Source organism: Microcebus murinus, chromosome 27, assembly GCF_040939455.1.
Source record: "Microcebus murinus isolate Inina chromosome 27, M.murinus_Inina_mat1.0, whole genome shotgun sequence".
In the NCBI taxonomy this organism is placed as follows: Eukaryota; Metazoa; Chordata; class Mammalia; order Primates; family Cheirogaleidae; genus Microcebus; species Microcebus murinus.
In genome coordinates this window covers 1,472,827-1,495,625 of record NC_134130.1, presented here as the reverse complement: position 1 = coordinate 1,495,625, position 22,799 = coordinate 1,472,827, and the positions used below count along the sequence as shown (strand labels likewise).

The 22,799-nt window shown below is 56.5% G+C and overlaps 2 protein-coding genes and 1 long non-coding RNA gene across 3 annotated transcripts; 2 read left to right on the top strand and 1 right to left on the bottom strand.

Annotated features, from left to right (window-relative positions):
• Window positions 1-294: 294 nt before the first annotated feature.
• On the top strand, window positions 295-5,016 carry MRPL4 (mitochondrial ribosomal protein L4). The gene is made up of 9 exons (XM_012790668.3): window positions 295-648; window positions 732-804; window positions 885-1,044; window positions 2,041-2,092; window positions 2,935-3,052; window positions 3,440-3,546; window positions 3,622-3,731; window positions 3,816-3,892; window positions 4,678-5,016. The coding sequence occupies exons 1-9, from the start codon at window positions 592-594 to the stop codon at window positions 4,821-4,823; spliced, it is 900 nt and encodes a 299-aa protein (XP_012646122.2). The 5' UTR covers window positions 295-591; the 3' UTR covers window positions 4,824-5,016.
• An 8,231-nt stretch (window positions 5,017-13,247) lies between these two features.
• On the top strand, window positions 13,248-22,609 carry ICAM1 (intercellular adhesion molecule 1). Its single transcript, XM_012790667.3, has 7 exons — window positions 13,248-13,401; window positions 15,277-15,537; window positions 19,640-19,945; window positions 20,167-20,454; window positions 20,531-20,785; window positions 20,976-21,224; window positions 21,316-22,609. The coding sequence occupies exons 1-7, from the start codon at window positions 13,344-13,346 to the stop codon at window positions 21,489-21,491; spliced, it is 1,593 nt and encodes a 530-aa protein (XP_012646121.2). The 5' UTR covers window positions 13,248-13,343; the 3' UTR covers window positions 21,492-22,609.
• Window positions 15,097-18,397, bottom strand: LOC142864856 (uncharacterized). Its single transcript, XR_012915167.1, has 2 exons — window positions 17,642-18,397; window positions 15,097-15,793 (listed from the first exon to the last, which is right to left on the bottom strand). It is a non-coding gene; the product is annotated as an uncharacterized LOC142864856 (long non-coding RNA).
• Window positions 22,610-22,799: the final 190 nt, after the last annotated feature.

Genomic DNA, 22,799 nt, shown 5'->3' with positions numbered 1-22,799 from the left:
CCCTGAGGGCTCTCTGCGGGCGATAAGGCCCGGCCTTCAAACAAACCAAACCAGGGCATTGGAAGCACAAAATCCACCTCCGCACGTCTCTCGGGCCCAATGTGGGCGTGACCGGCCTGGTGGGCGTGACTGACATCAAAAGCTTAGCGGTCATTGGCAGCATTCCCTTCGGTGCCCGCCTCAGAACCGCCCAGCCCATGGGCGGGCCATTCTTCCAGATTTAACGTTCATTGGCTGAGTAGAGCCTGGGTGCTCTCATTGGCAGGATTCTTGCGCCCGCTCGTTGGGGGCGGGACCTAAGGGGGCGAGGCCTATGGGCAATGGGGCTTCTTGCTGTGCGGTCTCGCGTCCCCAAGTGTCGCAGAGGATCCTTAAGCTACGAGCGAAAACTGGGGTCTGGGGGTTAGTTCTCAAGGAGAAGTGGGGACACTCTGGACCAGGCCTCTCCGTCCTCGCTCTTGTACACCCCGCTTTCCAGCGCGGAATCCGAGCAGGGGGAGTGGGACGGCGTCGCGCGTGTGACGTCATCTGGAAGCGCCGCGCGCGGCTGCCGGAGCCGTGACCTCCCGTGGCGTGGGAGGCTACACTGCGATGCTGCGGCTAGTCCGGGCCGGGGCGCGGGCCTGGCTTCGGCCCACGGGCTGCCGGGTGAGGCGAGGGACTGGAGGCGGGGTCGCAGGAGGAATGTTGGGAGCCCAGGGTCGCCTCTCACTTTGGCCCGCACCTTACAGGGCCTGACCTCGCTGGCGGATGAGGCGGCGCGGCCGGCGGACAATCCAGAGCCGGTGGCGGTGGCGAGCGCGGGTGAGGCTACTGGGGTCACCTGAGTAGGGACGGCGAGTGGGAAGCCCTAACCCTTAACCTTGACGCCTGTCCTCCCCCAGCCGCTCCAGGTCTTCAGGCGCCCGTGCTACGCAAGTGCGAGCGCCCCATACCCGCTCATCTGAGCCCCGTGCAGGCCTGGATCGAGTCCCTGCAGGGCTACGAGCAGGAGCGCGTGGGTCTGGCCGACCTGCATCCCGACGTTTTCGCCACCGCGCCCAGGTATAAGTGGGGGCTGTAATGGTGAACTGGGTGGCAGGAGGAAGAGAAGCGGGAATTCAGGATCTTTGCGAAAATGTGGAATTTCTAGAGTCTCAGTTTCTCCACCTGTCAAGGGGGGAGGTGATGCTTTTCTCTGCTGCAGACCTGTTGAAGCTGAAGAGTGAGAAGTAACATCCTTCAGGGATTAAGGGCACAAAGCTCTAGAGCTGACAGGGGTCAAATCCTGCCTCAGGGATTAAGGGCACAAAGCTCTAGAGCTGACAGGGGTCAAATCCTGCCTTCCTCTCTTGTGTCGTCTTAGTGTCCCCATCCTGTCAAACCTCAGGAGGTTGATGTGATGATTAAATGACTTAATTCTGGCACACGATGGTTCTTTAGGAATGTTGGGTATCATTACTGTTAACTGATTTTTGCTAAAGGCTGGGTGAGGTGACTCATGCCTGTAATCCCAGCAGTTTGGGAGGCAGAGATGGGAGGATTGCTTGAGGCTAGGAAGGGGTTCAAGACCAGCCTGAGCAACTTAGCGAGACCTTGTCTCAAAATAAATTTAAAAATTAGCCAGGCGTGGTGGTGTGTCCCAGCTACCTGGGAGACTGAGGGAGGATTGCTTGAGGGCAGGAGTTTGAGAAAGTTACAGTAGTAGGAAAGAAGTAATGGTAGAAAAGGAGGAGGAAGGGGCAGCCCTTTCTTTAGAAGGGTGCTCCTCTCAGAGATACTATTTGAGCTGACACCTGTAGGCTGAGAAGGAACCAGCCAGGGGAAGAGTGTTGCAGGCAGAGGGAACAGCAAGTGCAAAGGCCCTGAGGCAGGACTCCATCTTGCAGAGAGGCCAGCTTGCCTGGAAGTGGTGTGAGATGGGGTCAGAGAGGGGCAAGGATAGATCACACAGGGTCCTGGAGGTCAGAGACAGGCAGCTGCGTTTTCTGATGGTGGGATAGGGACCCATGGGAGGGTTTTAACCCAGTGGGTTTGTCATGTCCCCTTCCTCCCCAACAGGCTGGACATCCTGCACCAGGTGGCCATCTGGCAGAAGAATTTCAAGAGAATCGTGAGTGCCCGAGTGGAACACGTGGGTGGGGAGGAGGCAGAGGAAGTCCAGTGGTGTGTTTTCAGTGGATTGCTCAGCTCGGGCCTCATCTTCTCTCTCCTGAACCATCCACTGATAAGTGGGCAATTTTCAGTTATTATCTGAATCCTCCCAAATCAACAACTCATGGCTGTAAATGTGTGATTATGGGCAGTCATCCCAGAGAAAGGGACATTTAACCTCAAGTCTACAGTAGAAGCTAACCAGTTAAAAGACAAGACATGGTGGGGCCAGCCACAGTGGCTCATGCCTGTAATCCAAGCACTATGGGAGGTCGAGGCGGGAGGATCGCTGGAGGTCAGGAGTTTGAGACCAGCCTGAGCAAGAGCCAGACTCCATCTCTACTAAAAAAAGAAAAGAAAAGAAAATATCCAGAGCATGGTGGCACACGCCTGTAGTCTCAGCCACTCAGGAGGCTGAGGCAGGAGGATCGCTTGAGCCCAGGAGTTTGAGGTTGCGGTGAGCTATGATTGTATCTCTGCACTCCAGCCTGGGCAACAAAGAGGAGAATCTGTCTCTTAAAACAAACCAAGAATTTGTCTAAAAACTACTGAACACCCCCTGTGTCCCGGCAACAGTGCGCCTGCCTTAGGGAAGGGGACCGGTTCCCCCATCCTCCCTGACTGCCCGCAAATGCTCTGTTCTTGCCCCGAGAGAGTTGCCTCTCACGGTGCCTCCTGCCGGGCTCTCCGGTGACAGGACTGATCTGCCCAGCTCTTGGCTGGATTCCTGGGCCTGGCGCCTTTGAGCTGCAGCGACACCTGTCTTGCAAACCTGACCCCGTCCTCCCTTTGTGCCTGCAGAGCTATGCCAAGACCAAGACTCGGGCCGAGGTGCGGGGCGGTGGCCGGAAGCCCTGGCCACAGAAGGGCAGCGGGCGGGCCCGGCACGGCAGCATCCGCTCCCCGATCTGGCGAGGTGGTGAGTAGGGGGCTGATGGGTGAGGGTGGTGCCTGGGGTGGGCGATTTTTAACACACAACTGCCCACATCTGGTGTGGTATCGTGTCAGCCCTGTTCCTCCTACCTCACCTTCAGAGTTCTGGGTCATGCCTCCTCCAGGAAGCCCTCCTTGACTCCCCCTGGGCACTACCAACCCTCCACAGTCCGTCGGGCCGCCCTGATTCCTGTTCTGCTTTGTGCGGTCTGTGCTGTCACTCCCGGTGTCCTGAGATGGGAACCATCTGATCTCAGGGTTTGCCAGCTGTGGAAACTGAGGCCCGGAGAGGCGAAGTCACTCACGGGTCCCAGGCTGTCCCTGATCCACACACAACACACCTGCTCACACACACACACCCCTGTCCCCACAGGAGGCGTCGCCCATGGCCCCCGGGGCCCCACGAGTTACTACTACATGCTGCCCATGAAGCAGCGGGCGCAGGGCCTCAAGGTGGCGCTGACCGTCAAGCTGGCCCAGGTAGAGCCCGGGCGGCTGCTGGGGGAGGGACAGGCGCTCTGGACCCAGGGCTCAGATGGCCCCTTCTCCCACCAGGACGACCTGCACATCGTGGACTCCCTGGAGCTGCCGACCGGGGACCCCCAGTACCTGACCGAGCTGGCCCGCTACCGCCGCTGGGGGGACTCCGTGCTCCTCGTGGACTTGTGAGGGGCGGGGTGGGGCGGGGCAGGGGCAGGGCAGCCCGAGCTCGGCCCTCAGCAGGGCTCACCTCCCGGCCTCTCTCACAGAGCGTACGAGGAGATGCCGCAGAACATCGTGGAGGCCACCTCCAGGCTCAAGACCTTCAACCTGATCCCGGCTGTGGGTGAGTGAAGGGCCCAGCGCACCTGCCCGGCCCCCGGAGCGTGCACGTGCGGCCCTGCTGTTAGAATCACAGTCCTTGCTGGCTGGTGGCTCAGGCCTGTACTCCTGGCAACTCTGGGAGGCTGAGGCGGGAGGATCGCTTGAGCCCCTGAGTTTGAGGTTGCTGTGAGCTATGATGCCACCACTGCACTCTAGCCTGGCCAACAGAGAAAGACCCTGTCTCAAAAAAAAAAAAACAAAACACAAAGAAAACAATCTTGCATCTGCCACTTGGGCATTGAGTGGTCTTGGGCAGCCACCACGCTCCCCCAGGCTGACCCTCAGCCTGCCTGGAACAATAACCTCTTTTAAAAGCTCTGAGGTGCCCTCTGGCAAAGCCACAGTCCACTCCCCCTACAGCCACCAGAGGGCGCGTGTGAGCACCTGAGTCAGGGCCTGCCCCTCCGCCCACAGCCCTCCATGGTGCCCGCCTCCCTCCCTCCCTGCAGCACCCCAGGCCCTGCACGCCCTGCCCCGGCCCCTCCTTACTCTCCCCTCACCTGCCCCGCGTCCCTCCCACTGGATGGAGAGCTGGGAGTCACAGCCAAGTGCTGGTGGCCCTTGCTCAGTAGCTGATGAGCTGAGGACAGTTCCCAGGCCAGGGACTGGGCCCAGGCCTCAGGCTCAGTAACTGCGGCTAGGCCACGGTGTCGTCCCTGGGACAGGCAGGGTGCGCCCCTGCGGAGGGAGAGGGGTTCCACATGGGGGGAGGGGCAGCCCCATCCTGACTGTCCCCGCCCCCCCCAGGCCTGAACGTGCACAGCATGCTCAAGCACCAGACCCTGGTCCTCACGCTGCCCACTGTCGCCCTCCTGGAGGACAAGCTGCTCTGGCAGGACTCGCGCTACACGGCCCTCTACCCCTTCCGCCTGCCCTACCGCGACTTTCCCTGACGGCGCCCTCGCCTCTGCCCGCACCCCTGGGAGCCTCCCGCCCACCCTGCGAGGGGGGAGGGCGGCGCTGCCAGCACCCCCATCCCAGTGAGGAAGCGGAGGCCACGGCCAGGCAGACGTCACTGCCAGAACCCAAGCACCTGCCTCAACGCTCTCTTTTTTTTTTAAATAAATTTTATTTTTTAATCAAGGAGTCGGGATAGAGAAGCGCTTGTTGTCATTTTTCATTATTCCATTTGGCATGTTGGGTGCCTTCCCTGGTCTGGGCACTGCTGAGCTCCTCTGTCTTCCCAAGGGGCCCACTCCTGTCATCCCGGCGCTCTGGGAGGCTGAGACGGGAGGATCGCTTGAGGTCAGGAGTTCGAGACCAGCCTGAGCAAGAGCGATACCTCGATGATGCCAGTACTCTCTCACCAGGGTGACAGAACAAGACTGTGTCTCTAGAAAAATAAAAAATAAAAGCAACCTCAGGGCCAGGAGTTCAAGACCAGCCTGGGCAGCATAGTGAGACCCCATATCTACAAGAAATAAGAAAATTAGCCAGGTGTGGTGGCTTATACCTGTAGTCCCAGCTACTCAGGAGGCTGAGGCAGGAGGATCGCCTCAGCCCAGGAGTTCAAGGTTGCAGTGAGCTGCGGTTGTGTCACTGCACTCACTGGGCAGTAGAGCCAGACCCTGTCTCTAAAAACAAACAGAGAAAAACCACTTCAGTGGTGTTTATGGAAATTTCAAGAATCCACTTACCCCTGGTGTGTGTCAGACTTGGAGCTCGTGAAGTTATGTGGGTGTTCACAGTCCCCGTCCTGAGTGCGGCCACCTCTTGTCATCCCTGAGTCAGGGCCCACAGTCTAATATGTTAGGGCCCTTCAGTCCAAGAGTGTGGGCGTCATTGCACAAGTAAATGTCATGTACAAACGAGTTTTCATCAACCGTTTCCCCTAAGCACAAAGTCAGAAAAGCAAACATCTCGCAATAAATGAGCAGGTAAATACGTTCTTAAAAACACCAAGTCAGTATCCCAATTCTTGAGTCTCCTAAAGTCAGCCAGAACTGCCCCCACGGAGTGCGGTTCCAGGCAAGCGCCTGTCTGCTGGGCCACCACAGGCTGAAAGCATCTCTGGAATGCCTCTCGGGGTTGCCTTCAGGACACTTTTTGTTTTTGTTTTCCTTTTGGGTGTGTGTGTGTGTTCAGTTTCCTTTTTTTTTGAGACGAGTCTCACTCTGTCAACCCTGGGTAGACTGCTATGGCATCATCGTAGCTCACAGCAACCTCAAACTCCTGAGCTCAAGCGATCCTCCTGCTTCAGCCTCCCGAGTAGCTGGGACTACAGGTGCGTTCCACTACACCTGGCTAAATTTTCTTTTTTTTTTGAGACAGAGTCTTGCTTTGTTGCCCAAGCTAGAGAGTGAGTGCCGTGGCGTCAGCCTAGCTCACAGCAACCTCCAACTCCTGGGCTCAAGCGATCCTCCTGCCTCAGCCTCCCAAGTAGCTGGGACTACAGGCACGCGCCACCATTCCTGGCTAATTTTTTCTATATATATTATTTGGCCATTTAATTTCTATTTATGATAGAGACAGGGGTCTCACTCTTGCTCAGGCTGGTTTCGAACTCCTGACCTCGAGCAACTCGCCTGCCTTGGCCTCCCAGAGTGCTAGGATTACAGACATGAGCCATTGCGCCCGGCCCTAATTTTTCTATATTTAGTAGAGACGGGGTCTCGCTGTTGCTCAGGCTGGTCTCAAACTCCTGAGTTCAAGCGATCCTCCAGCCTCAGCCTCCCAAGTACCTAGGACCACAGGTGTGCGCCAACATGCCTTGCCCTTAACAGCACCGGATTTGACTCAGTGAAACAGAAAAAGCTGTTGGAACCAGTTAAAGGGGTACCAAGGCTGGGCAGGAAATGCCACCTCTCAGCTGTGCCTCTTGCCACCCCGTGGGGACACCAAGACCTAGAGTAGGAACCAACTGGATAGTTGTAGCTAGAAGAACAAATGAGGTTCAGTCTACATCACAGCGTGGAGACTAACTGCTGCCCATATTTCAAAAGAAATGGGTCACAACCTGTTCCCCCGCAGCGAAATCCCTCAGCCAGATCCAGGGTGGAAAAGGGCATCGGAAAAAATCATACTCTGTCTACAGTGCGCTTTAAAATAATTGGGGCAGGCGGGGCGCGGTGGCTCAGGCCTGTAATCCTAGCTCTCTGGGAGGCCGAGGCAGGTGGATCGTTTGAGCTCAGGAGTTCAAACCACCCTGAGCAAGAGTGAGACCCTGTCTCTACTATAAATAGAAAGAAATTAATTGGCCAACTAATATATATAGAAAAAATTAGCCGGGCATGGTGGCGCATGCCTGTAGTCCCAGCTACTCGGGAGGCTGAGGCAGGAGGATCGCTCGAGCCCAGGAGTTTGAGGTTGCTGTGAGCTAGGCTGACGCCACGGCACTCACTCTAGCCTGGGCAACAAAGCAAGACTCTGTCTCAAAAACAAAACAATAATAATAATAATTGGGGCAGGCGGGTGCACCTGTAGTCCCAGTGACTTGAGAGACTGAGGCAGGAGGATCGTTTGAGCCCAGGGATTTGAGACTGCAGTGAGATATGATGATGCCATTGCACTCTAGCCTGGGCGACAGAGCAAGACCCCATCTCTGAATGAATGAATGAATTTATAAAATCCAAGATGAAAGCGTGGGCAGGGCTGGTTCCATCTGAGGGCTCCGAGGGAGGATTTGTTTCCAGTCTCTCTTCCTAGCTTCTCGTGGTTTGCTGACAGTCTGTGGTGTTCCTTGGCTTGTAGAAACATCACCCCAATCTCTGCCTTCATCTTCACATGGCGTTGTCCCTGTGTGTATGTGTGTCTGTCTCTGTGTCCAAATTTGCCCTTTTTATCCAGACACCAATCTATGTTGGGTGAGGGTCCACCTGACCTGGCCTCATCTTTTTTTTTTTTCGAGACAGGGTCTTGCTGTGTTGCCCCGGCTAGAGAGCAGTGGCACAATCGTAGCTCACTGCAACCTCCAACTCCTGGGCTCAAGCCATCCTCCTTTCTTTTTTTTTTTTTTGAGACAGAGTCTCGCTTGTTGACCAGGCTAGAGTGAGTGCCGTGGCGTCAGCCTAGCTCACAGCAACCTCAAACTCCTGGGCTCAAGCAATCCTCCTGCCTCAGCCTCCCGAGTAGCTGGGACTACAGGCATGTGCCACCATGCCCGGCTAATTTTCTATATATATTAGTTGGCCAATTAATTTCTTTCTATTTATAGTAGAGACGGGGTCTTGCTCTTGCTCAGGCTGGTTTCGAACTCCTGAGCTCGAGCAATCCGCCCGCCTCCGCCTCCCAGAGTGCTGGGATTACAGGCGTGAGCTACCGCGCCCGGCTGCCATCCTCCTTTCTTAGCCTCCCGAGTAGCTGGGACTACAGGCATGCGCCACCATGCTCAGCTATTTTTTTTTATGCTTTGTAGAAATGGGGTCTCACTATGTTGCCCAGGCTGCTCTCAAGCTCCTGGCTTCAAGCAATCCTCCCATCTCAGCCTCCCAAAATGCTGGGATTACAGGCCTGAGCCACCTCGATCTGCCACAAAGTCGCGTTTTGATCAAAATATGAACATCCTGAATTTTTTTGCTCTATACCCGAGCGCTGTTAGAAGGAATTGTGGTCCTGGCATAAATAAGGTCCATGGAAACTTCTTGTGCACCCTTTGAGATATGCGATATCATCCCATTCTACAGCTCAGGCCATTAAGGCACAACCAGGGGCGCGTGGCACCGAGCAATGGGCTCACGGCTCCATGCACGTAGACGCCAGTACCATGGCACCTGCTTTTGGGAAAAGAAAAACTTCATCGCGAGTCAGCTGAGAAGGAGAGAGGGGCAACTCTCAAACCCATCTCCCCGGTCTGGGGCTGGGTCAGGCTCTTGTGTTTCTAAGTAGTTGCAAATTCATGCCAATGTGTTCACGGTTAGGAGGTGGCAGCTTCCTTCCATTGCGCATGCCCATTTCTGTCCCTGTGCCATCTGTAACAGCTTAAGCAGTGGTTAATCAGTTTCAGCTGGCCCCGCCGTGGCACGTGGCTTGCTCAAGGCCACGCCTTGTAGGGGATGCTCTCAGCGATCCGATCTGGCCGTGTGCGCCCTTTGCTGCCTACTGCTTCGGGGTCCTGTTGGAATTGCCAGCTGGAAGGTCAGACATGCTGGGAAACCACGACGAGCTCCCCCTGCACAGCCACTGGGTTGGTAATAATAATGATAATAAAAGGAAAATGTCGGCAAGGATGCAGAAAAATAGGAACCGTTGGACCTTTGTCCATTGCTGGTGGGAATGTGAAACACGGTCTGGCAGGTCCTCAAAAAGTTAAACATAAAATTACCGCGTGACCCAGCACTTGCACTCCTAGGTATACGCCCCCAAGAATCGAAAACATGTTTACCCAAAAACTTGTACGTGAATGTTCACAGCAGGATGATTCATAGTACCCAAGAAGTGTGGCTCACACCTGTGATCCTAGCACTCTGGGAGGCCAAGGGGAGAGGATCGCTTGAGGCCAAGAGTTTGAGACCAGCCTGAGCAAGAGCGAGACCTCATCTCTACAAAAAATAGAAAAGTTAGCCAGGTGTGGTGGCTCACGCCTGTAATCCCAGCACTTTGGGAGGTCAAGGTGGGAGGATTGCGGGAGACCAGGAGTTTGAGACCAGGCTGGACCACATAGTGAGACCCTGTCTCTAAAAAAAAAACCCAAATGCACAGCCCTCACCCAATACAGGACAGGTTTGATGTAGAGTGTAAGGATCTTCCACAGCTCTGCAGTGGGACTGAGCCCCAGCTGTCCCCAAAGGGGCAACTCACTGAGGCTCACCTCTCCTGGCTGCCTCGTCTTGCCTTCCTTGGCTACCCACTGCCCCACCAAGCCATTGTCATCACCTGCACTCACACCCTTGTCTCAGCGTCCGCTTTGGGGGGAACTTAAACTAAAACAGTTGGCAAATAATACAGCCTGGATGGGAACCCCAGCCTGGATGGAGTTCTGGGGGCTTTTGGTAAAAGCGGTGGGAAGAGAATTCTAGGCTGGAGGAACAGCATGTGCAGAATGCTCAGAGACAAGGCAAGTTCATTCATTCCACAAATAATGTGTTGACCACGCCTACCAGGGCCGGATATCGATTCAGGGGCTGGGGCTGGCAGGCTCCCTGGTCTTTTGGAGCTCACAGAAATGGAGGTGACAGCCATTCAAATACATCAAAAGAATTTTCATTGCCATTCAGAGTTTCCCTACGAAAAAAGACAGAAAAAAAAAGAATTTTCAGCGAGCGATGAGTTCAGTAAGTGCAAGTGACAGTTCAGTAGGGCAAGTGACAGGGAGTGACCAGGGTGTGGCTTGGGATGGAGCGAGAAGGTGTCCATTTAAGTGGAGACTCAGGCCACGAGAAAGGAGGAGCTGGCCCTGTCGGGGATGTGGGGAACAGCATTCCAGGCTGAGGGAACTGCAAGGCGGCCACGCCGGAGCTCAGAGTGTGAGAAAGAGGGCGCAGTGCCGTGGAGTGGGGCTTGGCTGCTTGTGCCTTGAGTCTGTACCCTCTGGTGTGCAGCGGGCCCAATCCTTGGCCTGCCCGAGACTGCCTGGCACCCGAGAGGAAGCCCTGCCCTTCCTGGAGACTGCAGCAAAGCGCTGGGGAGCGTCTGCTTCCCTTCCACGGTGGAAGACTGGGAAGTGGGTGTCCCCGTGCCAACCTTTCCATCCCATCCCATCTGCATCTCAGGAAACAGCCCTCCCTCCTCCCCGGGGCTCAGCCCAGACCAAGGAGTCGGCCCTCCTGTCCCAGCATGTCTAGTTGGCCCTGCCTCCAAAACCGATGCCAAATTCGAGGGCTTCTCCAAGGCCACTACCAAGTCCAGTCCCATCATTGCTCACCTGGACCAGAGCAGTCACCTCCTCCCCCTCTCCTGGCTGCAGCTCCTGCACCTGTGAACCCCTGATCCCATCAGCTCAGCTCCCTCCATGGCTCTGGGCTCACTGGGAGTAAAAGCCAAAGTCCTCCCCAGGTGACAAGCACCTGCAGAGTCTGCTCAGTCACCTCCCTGCCCTTCTGTCCTCCAATTCTCTCCTTCGATCACCTGCTCCGGCCACACCCGCCCCCTGGCAGTTCCTACCTCAGGGTCTTTGCGCTTTCTTGGTGCTCTCTGCTTGGTACATCCTCATCTCCTTCTGGTCTTTCCAGAATACTGTATTTTAAAGGGTTATTGGGCTAGGCATGATGGTTCACACCTGTAATCCCAGCACTTTGGGAGGCCGAGGTGGGAGGATCACTTGAGGCCAGGAATTCAAGACCAGCCTGGGCAGCATTTCGAGACCCCGTCTCTATAAAAAGATTTTTTTTTTATTTTGGCATATTATGGGGGTACAGATTTTAAGGTTTCAATAAATGCCCATTTCCCCCCACCCCCCAAAAGTCTGAGTCTCCATCATGACCATCCCCCAGATGGTGCACATCTCACTCATTATGTATGTATATACCCGCCCCCCTCCCTTTTTTTTTTTTTTTTTTGAGACAGAGTCTCGCTTTGTTGCCCAGGCTAGAGTGAGTGCCGAGGCTTCAGCCTCGCTCACAGCAACCTCAAACTCCTGGGCTCAAGCGATCCTCCTGCCTCAGCCTCCCGAGTAGCTGGGACTACAGGCATGCACCACAATGCCCGGCTAATTTTTTCTATATATATTAGTTGGCCCATTAATTTCTTTCTATTGATAGTAGAGATGGGGTCTCGCTCTTGCTCGGGCTGGTTTCGAACTCCTGACCCCGAGCAATCCACCAGCCTCATGCCTCAGCCTCCCGAGTAGCTGGGACTACAGGCATGCGCCACCATGCCTGGCTAATTTTTTCTATATATATTAGTTGGCCAATTAATTTCTTTCTATTGATAGTAGTGACAGGGTCTCGCTCTTGCTCAAGCTGGTTTCGAACTCCTGACCCTGAGCAATCCACCAGCCTCGGCCTCCCAGAGTGCTGGGATTACAGGCATGAGCCACCGCGCCCGTCCATAGTAGGTGCTTAATAAATAGGGCTCCTGGCGTTGAGAAAAGCACGTTTTCCGTGCGTGCGTGTGGCTGCAGGTGGCACTGTGGCCGCGCGGGGGAGCTCGCCGCCCGCGCACCTGGGGCCGGAGCCGGCGACGGGGCAGACCCGCTGGAGAAAAGTCGCCCGAAATAACCGGGCGGGACATCCCCGTTCCACCGTGTGATTTTTGCCCGGGCCGTTCCGGGGCGGGAATTCAGTCCTCCAGCCACCCCCCACCGAGAAAAAGATCCCCGTGGAAATTCCTTGGAAATGACCAGGGCGGGGGTGGGGGACGCGTTTGCACGGCGGGAGGAAGGGCCCGCGCGACCCCGGGACCCTTCCTGTCCCCTTCTGGGGCGCGACCTCTCCGGCCGCTCCGAGGTCTCCATGGCGACGCCAAACGCGCCCCATAACAGGAAGCGTTAGGCGGCGCGGCTCGGTGCTCCGCGTCCCCAGCGTCAGCGTGGAGGGGACGACGGATCTTGGGGTCACACGCGCAGACGGTGGCCGGACCCCCGCACGCATCCGGTGCAGGCCCCCGGAGTCCGAATTTCGGGCGCCGCGCGCGGAGGGCAGGGGTTCGAGCGCCCAGTCTCCCCTTCCTCGTCGAGGTCTGAGCGGCTGCCTCAGTTTCCCCGCAGAGCCTGAGGCACCAGCAGAGGAGGCTCGGCGCGTCAGGCCCGCGTGGCTTCCTTCCTTTTTCTGGGAGCTGTAAAGACGCCCCCCGCCGCCGCGGCCAAAAGGGGAAGCGGGGAGACTGCGGGGGTGGGCGCACCCACGGGTGGCAGGGGGAGGGACGCCGGCTCCCCGGACGTGATGGCCGCGCGCCCTCGCTCCCACGGCTCCCGGGCGGGCGCGCGCCGAGGAGGTGCCCGGGCCTGTTCCCGCGCTTCTCGGGAAATCTGTGTCAGCTGGGCGGGGACGTGCCCCTCGCAGGGAGCCCCCAAGCGACGGGCTCGTCCCCTTGATTCAAGAGGCCCGCGTGCGCTGGGGAGTGAAGAGTGAGAGCTTGAGTTCGGATCGCCGCTCGGCCCAGAGCCTCAGTTTACCACTCTGTGAAACGGGCACAACAACAGTCCCTCCTCGTCCAGGGTAGCGAGCAGTATTCAGTAAGGTGCTTATTGCAGTGTAAACAGCAGGTCAGGCTCAGCCCAGCCGAGGGACAGGACGCGACGGGGTCTGGGGCAGCCCCCGGGGTCGCCGTCCCGCTGCTGCGGCCACAGCCGCCCGGTGGCTTCAGCTGGGAAATTCCGGGGGCGCCCAAGTGGTGGGCGAAGGAGGCTGGCCGGGCTCGGGCCAGGCACAGTTTGGTCCGGAAGGGCCCTCGCTCCGGAGGGGAAGGCTCGAGATTTCCGGGAAGGCGGCCCCGCCCCTCTGCCCCCCTGGCCGAAGAGTATAAAGGGCCGGGCGCGCTCCCCTGCGCCCCAGTCGCGCCGCGCACTTCTGCCTCCCGCCGCTGTCGCCTCGCCCGCTATGGCTCCCGGCGACGCCCTGCCCGCGCTCCTGGCCCTGCTCGGGGCTCTGCTCCCAGGTGAGTCTTGGGTGGCCGGTCGCCCTCGGGCCAGCTCCCCGACCCCGGCTGCGCCCCGGGGGGACCAGCTCCCGGGAGTGGCCGTTTAGGGGGAGGTGGGGCTGGAGCCAGCGATTGGAATTCAATCAACAGCCCCACAGCCGAGGGTTCAAATCCTCCACCTGTGGGCTCAGGTTATAGATCGCGCCTTCTTGAGCCTCAGTTTTCCCAGCTGTAAAATGGGGAACTTGACAGCGGCCACCAGGCCGCGATGCGTGTCCGGGGGCCAGCACAGCACCTGGCTCGGGGAGGCGGCCAGATGGCTTAGGGACTTGCCCGCCCTCCCTCTCACTGCCCCCCCCCAGCCTAGTGGGCTCAAGGACACCCCGCCCCAAAGACATACTCTGTTCCTCATCCTCGCCCCTGGGGAAGTCCTGGGCCGCGTCTACTGGGGGAATTCCAGAGCTCACTTGCTGGGGCCAAGAGCCGAGGTGGCCCTGGCACTCCCCTCCCCTCCCCCAAGGCCAGCCGGGCTAGGGAAGCGAGACAGAGGGTCACTAGCCGTGGTCAGTTTGGGGAAGCAGGACAGGGGAACTGACCCCTTGGTTACCAGCCCTACAAAGGTTTCTAATCCGGACTCCGCTGCTTTCTACCCGAGTTGTCGCCCCTCTCCTGGCCTCACTGTTTCCCTCTGTGAAATGGGAATGATTCCAGAATCCGCCTTGGAGAATTTGCAGAGCCAACGTTCTCACACACCCCCACCCCAGATAGAACACCCCTGATAGAGCAAATCTGAGGACAGGGATCTTTGAGGGAAGGGGAGGAGACCTGAGCTCAGATAGACTTTTTTTTTTTCAGCTTTGGGGGCACCAGAGTCCGACGGATCTAATCAGAGCAAGCCCCTTCTTTCTTGCCTGTGGTTGTGTGCAAGGTGGCCACTTGCTGCCTGCCCTGTGCTCAGCTACTTGCATTAGCAGGAGGCAGGGTAACTATAGTCACCCACTTTACGGATGGGGAAGTTGAGGCCTAAAGAGGGAAAAGTACTTGTCCAAGGGAAAGAGGAGCCAGGATAATTCCTGGAGGGCTGCCCCCCTCCACCTGGCCTCTTGGAAGAGAGGAGGGCTCTGACTTCCTGTTTTTGTTTGTGTTTTGAGTGGGTTTTGTGTGTGTCCCAGGCTGGAGTGCTGTGGCATCATCACAGCTCACTGCAGCCTCAGCCTCCTGAGTAGCTGGGACTACTCAGGTGTGTGCCACCATACCTGGCTAATTTTTAATTTAAAACAAACTTTTTGAAAACATTTTTGTAGAGATGGGGTCTTGCTATGTGGCCCAGGCTGGTCTGGAACTCCTGGCCTCAAGTGATCCTCCCGCCTTGGCCTCCCAAAGTGCCGGGATTGCAGGCATGAGCCACTAGGCCTGACCTGACTTCACATTCAAACTGACTCTGCTAAAAGTCCTTCCACGGGCTCCCTAGTGCCCTCAAACTAAAGAAAACACCTTTAGCTGGGACTACAGTGCCCAGGTGACCTTCCCGAACTCATTCCACCCTGCCCCAGGACCTTTGCACTTGCCGTTCCTTTTGCCCGGCATCCACTTCCCTTTCCTCTGGTTCGCCAGGCCTTTCTCGGCACTCAGATCTGCTGAGACACCACCCTGCCCCCAAGGCACTCTCCGTTCTATCACCCTGTTTCGTTGTCATCAGACCTCATATTAACATCAGTTCTTAATTATCTTGTTTGTTCATGAAATGTTTCCATCTCCCACACGGAAGGCAGAGAGTTTTGTCTTGTCTGAGCCTGTGTCCCCCGCCCCCAGCCCAGCCCGGGCACACTGTCCTGTTATGGTTGTTGAACCCCGATTTGTAACGCCTGTCCCCTCCTCGCCTTTTTGTCCCAGGACCTGGAGGTGCCCAAACCTCCGTGTTCCCCACCGAGGCCACGCTGCCCCGAGGGGGCTCCGTGCAAATCAACTGCAGTTCCTCCTGTGACCAGCAGGCCTCCTTAGGCCTGGAGACTGACTTGGATAAAACAGAGGTGGCCCGTGGAAACAACTGGAAGGCCTACGAGCTGAGCAACGTGCGCAAAGACAGCAATCTGATATGCTTCTCAGTCTGCGGCGGCGACCAGACCATGGCTGCGGCGTCCCTCACCGTCTACTGTGAGTGGCTGGGCCGGGGCTGGGGGGGCCCTGCAGGGCCAGCGCCCGCAGGCTTGTGGGGGGTCTTTGTCGCTTGGTGGTGGGGCCCCTGGAGGGGCTCACTGAAGAGCATGCGGGGACATCCTTGGAAGGTCCCGTTGTCACTGGGAAGTCCCTCGGCGAACCTCTGTGCATGCATTTAGAGCGTCCACAGAAATGTCGCACGTTTGAGAATGCCAGCTCTCGCCACCCCATTCTTTAGACACATGACAAGGCCCTGGCAACGACATGTTAAAAACAGATACAGATTGGCCAGTCGCAGTGGCCCGTGCCTATGTTCCGAGGAGCCTGAGCTGGGAGGATGGCTTGAGTCCAAGAGTTCAAATCCAGCCTTGGGGGCAACATCGTGAGACCCCCCCATCTTTATTTTATTTATTTATTTATTTATTTATTGGTGACAGAGTCTCACTCTGTTGCCCGGGCTAGAGTGCCGTGGCGTCAGCCTAGCTCACAGCAACCTCCAACTCCTGGGCTCAAGCGATCCTCCTGGCTCAGCCTCCCGAGTAGCTGGGACTACAGGCATGCGCCATCAGGCCCGGCTAATTTTCTTCTATATGTTTTTAGTTGGCCAATTAATTTCTTTCTATTTTTAGTAGAGACAAGGTCTCGCTCTTGCTCAGGCTGGTTTGGAACTCCTGACCTCGAGCAATCCTCCCGCTTCGGCCTCCCCCATCTTTATTTTTAAGAAATACATACAAATTAAAACTAGCCCTGAGATGACTTTTTTTTTTTTTTTTTGCATATTGAGAACGATCTAAAGAATTGATAGCAGGTGTCTTGGCCAGGCTGAGGGGACTTGGGCAGTCCTGGGACCATGCTACACGTGGCCCTGTCCATGAGGGAAGAGGTGGGGGCCTGGGGTTATTCCCTGCAGCTGTGTTTGGTTTGGTTTTTTGCTTTGGAGAGAGGGTCTTGCTCTGTCGCCTGGTCACAAAGGCGGTGGCACGATCAGAGCTCACCGCAACCTTGAACTCCTGGGCTCAAGTGACCCTCCCACTGCAGCTTTGTTCGAAGGGCAAACGTTTGCAAACCACTCACATGTGGAGGGCCAGGGAGAGAAACCGAGGTTTGGCCATACAAGGACTAGTATGCAACTGCGCAAAGGAACGAGTGAGCTCCCAGGTGTACCATAAAGTTGCAAAGAAAGAAAGTTATGCCGAATATGTGCGGCATGCCACTCTCAAGTTAGGGAGTGGCAGGGGTGAAGGAGGGAGAGGCTATATTTATGCATAAAAGAGCCTTAAAAGGACATTCAAGAAATGACAATATTAATTGGCTGGGAGGAGAGAGGCTCCGGGGAGGGCAGAATTCTCTCTCTTGCGTCCTTTCCTACCTGAGGATTTTGAACAGTGAGAATGAGTTGCCAAGGCAAAAAAAAAAAAAAAAAAATTAAATAAATATAATCCAAAGGAAAACGAAAGAAAAGAAAATAACGAGAAAGAAAAACGGAAGCGAACTGGCCGAGTGGCTTTGGAATTAGCCTTGGGTTCCAAGTCCCAGCATGCCCCTTCCTAGCTGGGTGACCCGGGGGACATGGCTTCTTGCTCTCCTCTCCTGTCATGTGCAATGTCCTCGGGGGGTGTGATGATTCAGTGAGGCAGAAAGGACGACCCACTGTCAAGACGCCGGGGCAAAGGCAGCCTTGGGCAAATACCAGCTTTGTTTCTGATCTGGAGGGTGTTTGAGCAGTCGCTGGCCACGGCCCTGCCAAGTGAGGGAGTCCCCAAACATTCCCAGTGACCTCTGGAACCCTAGAGGGGAAAACCTCTTTGAAGGACTGTTTGCATCTCTGCCCAGCACTCCAGCTTCGAGGCCTGGCTCCACTACGTTTCTCGCTCTGTGACCATGGGTGCCCCAAACAGTAGCAAGGGGGTGAAAGGTGAGGGCCTAAGGGTCACCTAGGAGACACTGACTCTAGCTTGGTCTTGCCCCACCCCTGGATAGCTGAGCCTTCTCCAGTAAGGTTAGAGATATCATTCCTTGAGGAGGTGGCCACAAGTTGGGCTTTGAAGGATGTGTAGGAGTTCGTAAAGACAGGCATTTGATAGCAGAAGGCTGGACTTACAGGAAACCAGAGAGCCGTTGGCTGCAGGCCTTATCCACGCTGCCCATGTTGTGGAGAGTAACTGTATCCAAGAGAGAAGTACACAAATATTTGAAGAGCAGAATGACCAGGATTACGTAAGGGACTTTATATTAGAGTCAAGAACAGGTAGGGGCAGGACAGACTCCCTGCCCCCAGTTCCTGGCCCTCAAGGTAGGGAGCTCAGGCAGTTGCTGAGTTTCCTTTGGGGCTTGGCAACACCTCAAGTTCTGCACCTTAAAGTTTATAGCAGGTGGTTAGAGGTAAGAACTGAAGCCTTAGGTTTTTTTGACCTTATTATGCTTTTTAACAGCTTTTTTTTTTTTGAAGACAAAGTCTTCCTCTGTCCCCAGGACTAGAGTGTAGTGGTCACATCATAGCTCACTGCAACCTCAAACTCCTGGCCTCAAGCAATCCTCCTGCCTCAGCCTCCCAGATTGCTGGGATTACAGGCATGAGCCACTGTGCCCAGCCAATAGCTTTCTTTTTTTTTTTTTATTTTTTTTATGCTCAAGAAACTGAAATCTAAAGCCAATAGCTTTCTTGAGATATGATTTGTCTGCTGGAAAATTTGTCCTTTTTAAATATACCTTTCAGTGATTTTTAAAGTGTATTTATAGAATTGTGCAACTATGACCACAATCTAATTTTTTTTTTTTTTTTTTGAGACAGAGTCTCACTTTATTGCCCAGGCTAGAGTGAGTGCTGTGGTGTCAGCCTAGCTCACAGCAACCTCAAACTCCTGGGCTCAAGCAATCCTCCTGCCTCAGCCTCCCGAGTAGCTGGGACTACAGGCATGCGCCACCATGCCCGGCTAATTTTTTCTATATATATTAGTTGGCCAATTAATTTATTTCTATTTATAGTAGAGACGGAGTCTCACTCTTGCTCAGGTTGGTTTCGAACTCCTGAACTCAAACAATCCGCCCCCCTCGGCCTCCCAGAGAGTTAGGATTACAGGCGTGAGCCACCGCACTTGGCCCACAATCTAATTTTGAAGCATTTCCATTACCCTAAAAAAGAAATCTCCTGTCCATTTATGGTGATTCAACCTGTGAAGTGGATTAATAATAGTCCTACCTCTAAAAGTGCCATTTAAATTTTTTATTTTATCTTATTTTATTTAGAGATAGAGTGTTGCTCTGTTGTCCAGGCTGGAGTGCAGTGGCATGATCATAGCTCACCATAACCTCAAACTTCTGGGCTCAATTGATCAATCCTTCTGCCTCAGCCTCCTGGGTTACCTGGGACTACAGGCGCGTACCACAATGCCCAGCTAATTTTTCTATTTTTAGTAGAGAAGGGGTTTTGCTATTGCTCAGGCTGGTCTTGAACTCCTGAGCTCAAATGATCCTCACTCGGCCTCTCAGAGTGCTGGGATTACAGGCATGAGCCACTGCACCTGGCCAAGAAGGGTCTTTTTAAAACAATGTCTAGTGGACTGGGCTGCCAAAATTTATTAGATTTATTTGACTGGACTCCTGATGACAGACGTTGAAGTTCTTTCCCACTTTCCACTCTAAGATGCTGCCGTAAGCCAGACATGGTGGCTCAGGCCTGTAGTCCCTGCACTTTGGGAGGCTGAGGCAGGAGGATCGCTTGAGCCTAGGAGTTCGAGGCTGCAGTGAGCTATGATCCGACCACTGCACTCTAGCCTGGGCAGCAGAGCAGAGTGAGACCGTGTCTCTGAAAACAAAACAAAAGAGAAAGAAAGGGAAGGAAGGAGAGAGAGGAACAAAGGAAAAAATAGAAAAGGAAAGCAAGAAACTGCTGCCATGAATAATGAATTTTTTTTGGTCCCGGTCACAAACACTTGGAACTTTCTCATCAGTTTCCCCAAAGCTCTTGACATTCCTGTCTGTCTAGGTGGCAGGGCGTGTTTGGGGGCCACGGTGAAGTCACAGAGCTTCTGGGCAGGTGTGAGCTGTCTGAGGCCGGCAGTGCGGTCCAGCTCACAGGGACTCGCCTGTTTCCCTGCAGGGTGCCCGGATCAGGTGGAGCTGGCGCCCCTGCCCTCCTGGCAGCCTGTCGGCGAGAACCTCACCCTGCGCTGCCAGGTGGCCGGAGGGGCGCCCCGGGCCAACCTCACCGTGGTGTTTCTCCGTGGGGAGGAGGAGCTGGACCGGCAGCCGGTGGTGGGGGAGCCCGCCGAGGTCGCGGCCACAGTGCTGGTGGCCAGACGCGACCATGGGGCCAATTTCTCCTGCCGCACGGAACTGGATCTGCGGCCTCTGGGACTGGAACTGTTCGAGAACACCTCAGCCCCGCGTCAGCTCCGAGCCTTCGGTGAGGCGCCGGGGGGCCAGCAGGGCGAGGGTGGGGTGCCCGCGGCCGCAGAGTCCTCTGAGAAGGCTGTGACTCCAGCTAAGGGGTGCCTGCGGCCTAGGACAGGGACGGCCGAGTCTCCCGGGAGGAGGGTGGCCCAGGTGGGGCAATGAAAAGGAAACGCCCCAGGAAAGGGCTTCGGGACGTCCGCCCCGTCTGCTCACACCCGCCTCTGTCCCCAGCCCTGCCGCCCACCGGCCCGCGCCTGGACGCGCCCCGGGTCCTGGAGACGGGCACGCGGCGGGCCGCGGTCTGCTCTCTGGACCGGCTGTTCCCTGTCGCAGAGGCCCAGGTTCACCTGGCACTGGGGGACCGGAGGCTGGCCCCCACGATCGCGACCCACGGCGACTCCCTCTCGGCGCAGGCCCTGCTGCGGGCGAAGGCGGGGGAGGAGGGCTCCCGGCAGCTCACGTGCGCGGTGACGTTGGGCAACCGGAGCCGGGAGACGCGGCAGACCGTGACCCTCTACAGTAAGACGGGGCCGGGGCGGGGCTTCCTAGGGGCGGGGCTTCCTGGGGCGGGGCTCACTGTATGCCCCGCCCCCAGGCTTCCCGGCGCCCAACCTGACTCTGAGCGAGCCGGAGGTTTCAGAAGGGACAGAGGTGGTCGTGGAGTGCCAGGCCCAAGCTGAAGCCGTGGTGACGCTCAGTGGGGCTCCAGCGGGGCCACCAGGCCCGCGGGCCCAATTCTTGCTGAACGCCAGCGCTGAGGACAACGGGCGCAGCTTCTCCTGCTCTGCGGCCCTGGAGGTGGCCGGGCAGGTGCTGCAGAAGAACCGGACCCGGGAGCTCCGCGTCCTGTGTGAGTAGGGGTGCAGGACAATGACCCCTGTCCTCCCAGGCCCCGAAGTCCCATACGCTTTTGCCCTTCAAGCCCTGTTCCTTAGGGAGCCCCCTCCCCGGATTCCTACCTAAGTCCTTCAGTCCTAAATGGAGAGAGAGGGGTGTCCCGGTCCCTGACCCCAGTCTGTCATCTTGTCGTGTCTCTTCAGACGGCCCCTGGCTGGACGAGAGGGACTGCCCGGGAAACTGGACGTGGAAAGAAGGCACCAAGCAGACCCTGAGATGCCGGGCTCGGGGGAACCCGCCCCCCGACCTGAACTGTTCCCGGGAAAAGGATGGGGCTTTGCTGCCCATCGGGAACCTGAGCCATGTCACGCGGAGCCTGTCGGGCACCTACGTCTGCCGGGCGGTCAGCAGTCGTGGGCAGCTCACCCGGGAGGTGTTGGTGACCGTGCTCTGTGAGTGTGCCGGTGCGCCGGCTGCGTGGGGCCGTGTGGCGGGGCGGTGAGCCTGGCCCTGTCCTCACCGCCCCTTGTGTCTTCCCGACAGACTCAGACCACCAGAATTTAGTGGCCATCGTGGTGGTGACGATCTTAGTCATCCTGGGCGTTGCGGGGACCGCGGCTTACCTCTATAACCGCCAGCGGAAGATCAAGAAATACAAGCTACAAGAGGCTCAGAAGGCGGCCACCATGAAACTGAACACACCAGCCACGCCACCCTGAGCCCGTCCCAGGACCAGGCCTCCACCTCGGCCCCCCACGTGGTGAACGGAGTGGTGGACAGATGCCTTTCGGCTACATCCACCGCTCCAGCGCGCCGGAGGACAGGACAGCAGCCTTGGTCACCCGCAGGTGGCGTTTGGGGTCATGGCACCTTGGGCCCCTCATACCTGACCTGTGGCCACAGGACCGAGCCAAGAGGAGGGGGCGGGACTCAAGGCACGATTGTGAGGAATATCAAAGTCTAACCCGGCCACAGTGGGAGTGATAAGAGACACCCCCCCAACGTGGGGACACACAGCCGGAAAACACTGAAACTCTCTGCCTGCTGTGTACACCGAGGCCCCACGGCCCCAAGGAAGACGTGGCCCTGCGCAGACACGCGCAGCATCGAAACACAGATGCCCACACTTCCTCTGACAGATGCCTGCTCCCGAGCCGCTGTTTACTAACTGTCCTCAACTGTTGATAATGCCATATTTATTCATTTGTGATTTTACCAGCTATTTATTGAGTGCCTTTTTTTGTAGGCTAAGATGGTGGACGAGATGAATATAGGTTCCTGCCTTCATGGAGCTCCCAGCCTAATCTCGTTCAGGGTCGCCAGGGACAGTTGTACAGGCTGTGCACTGCACAAAAAGATCAATTTCACACTTCACTGGCCAAGCTGCTTTCCCCCAGAAGGGTGATTTTTCTGTCTGGCACAAAGACACTACGTGGACTAGCAATGGTCACATGCTCAGGGACCACCCAATGAGTCCTTACCCACCCCCACCCCCCCCAGCACTGACATGACCTTTGTTGGTCACCTCCCCACCCACATGTGTCTCTGCCAGTGTTCACAATGGCCATGCCCAAACATGGGTGATCTGAGTCTGCCAGGAAGACACATGGGTGCCTTGGCAGCTGAATCATGGGCTGCCGTGAAACTGTGCCCAACCGTGTGTCTCCTTGTCCAGCCTGTTTTGGTCTCAGTGGAACCAGAATGTTCTGCAGCTCCAAATTCCAGGAGCTACCAGGGCCCTGCAAGCAGTGTGGGGAGGGGCTGAGGCCCTGGAGGACCGTCCCTGCCAACCCTGGGAGCCTCTCGTCTGTGCAAATAAAGCTTTGTCATCCCCCCAGACTTGTGTGGATGGAGGGGAGGTGTCGCGTCCAGCTGGAGCCCTTTCTCACCGGCTATGCAGCAACCCTGTCCTCCCGTTTCCTCCCTCAAGAAAAGGGTGTGGGTTCAAGGCCAAACGCTGAGGCTCTGGTCCAAATCTAGGGCTCTTTATGACCTTTCGGGACTCTAGTGAATACTGAAGTCCCATC

Bases quoted from the DNA above. Each gene is read 5' to 3' on its own strand.
- MRPL4 (XM_012790668.3), top strand. From the start codon at position 592: ATGCTGCGGCTAGTCCGGGCCGGGGCGCGGGCCTGGCTTCGGCCCACG. The intron at 3,053-3,439 runs GTGAGTAGGGGG...CTGTCCCCACAG, and splicing joins CTCCCCGATCTGGCGAGGTG to GAGGCGTCGCCCATGGCCCC. The intron at 3,732-3,815 runs GTGAGGGGCGGG...CCTCTCTCACAG, and splicing joins TCCGTGCTCCTCGTGGACTT to AGCGTACGAGGAGATGCCGC.
- ICAM1 (XM_012790667.3), top strand. From the start codon at position 13,344: ATGGCTCCCGGCGACGCCCTGCCCGCGCTCCTGGCCCTGCTCGGGGCT. The intron at 20,455-20,530 runs GTAAGACGGGGC...CCCCGCCCCCAG, and splicing joins GCAGACCGTGACCCTCTACA to GCTTCCCGGCGCCCAACCTG. The intron at 21,225-21,315 runs GTGAGTGTGCCG...TCTTCCCGACAG, and splicing joins GGTGTTGGTGACCGTGCTCT to ACTCAGACCACCAGAATTTA.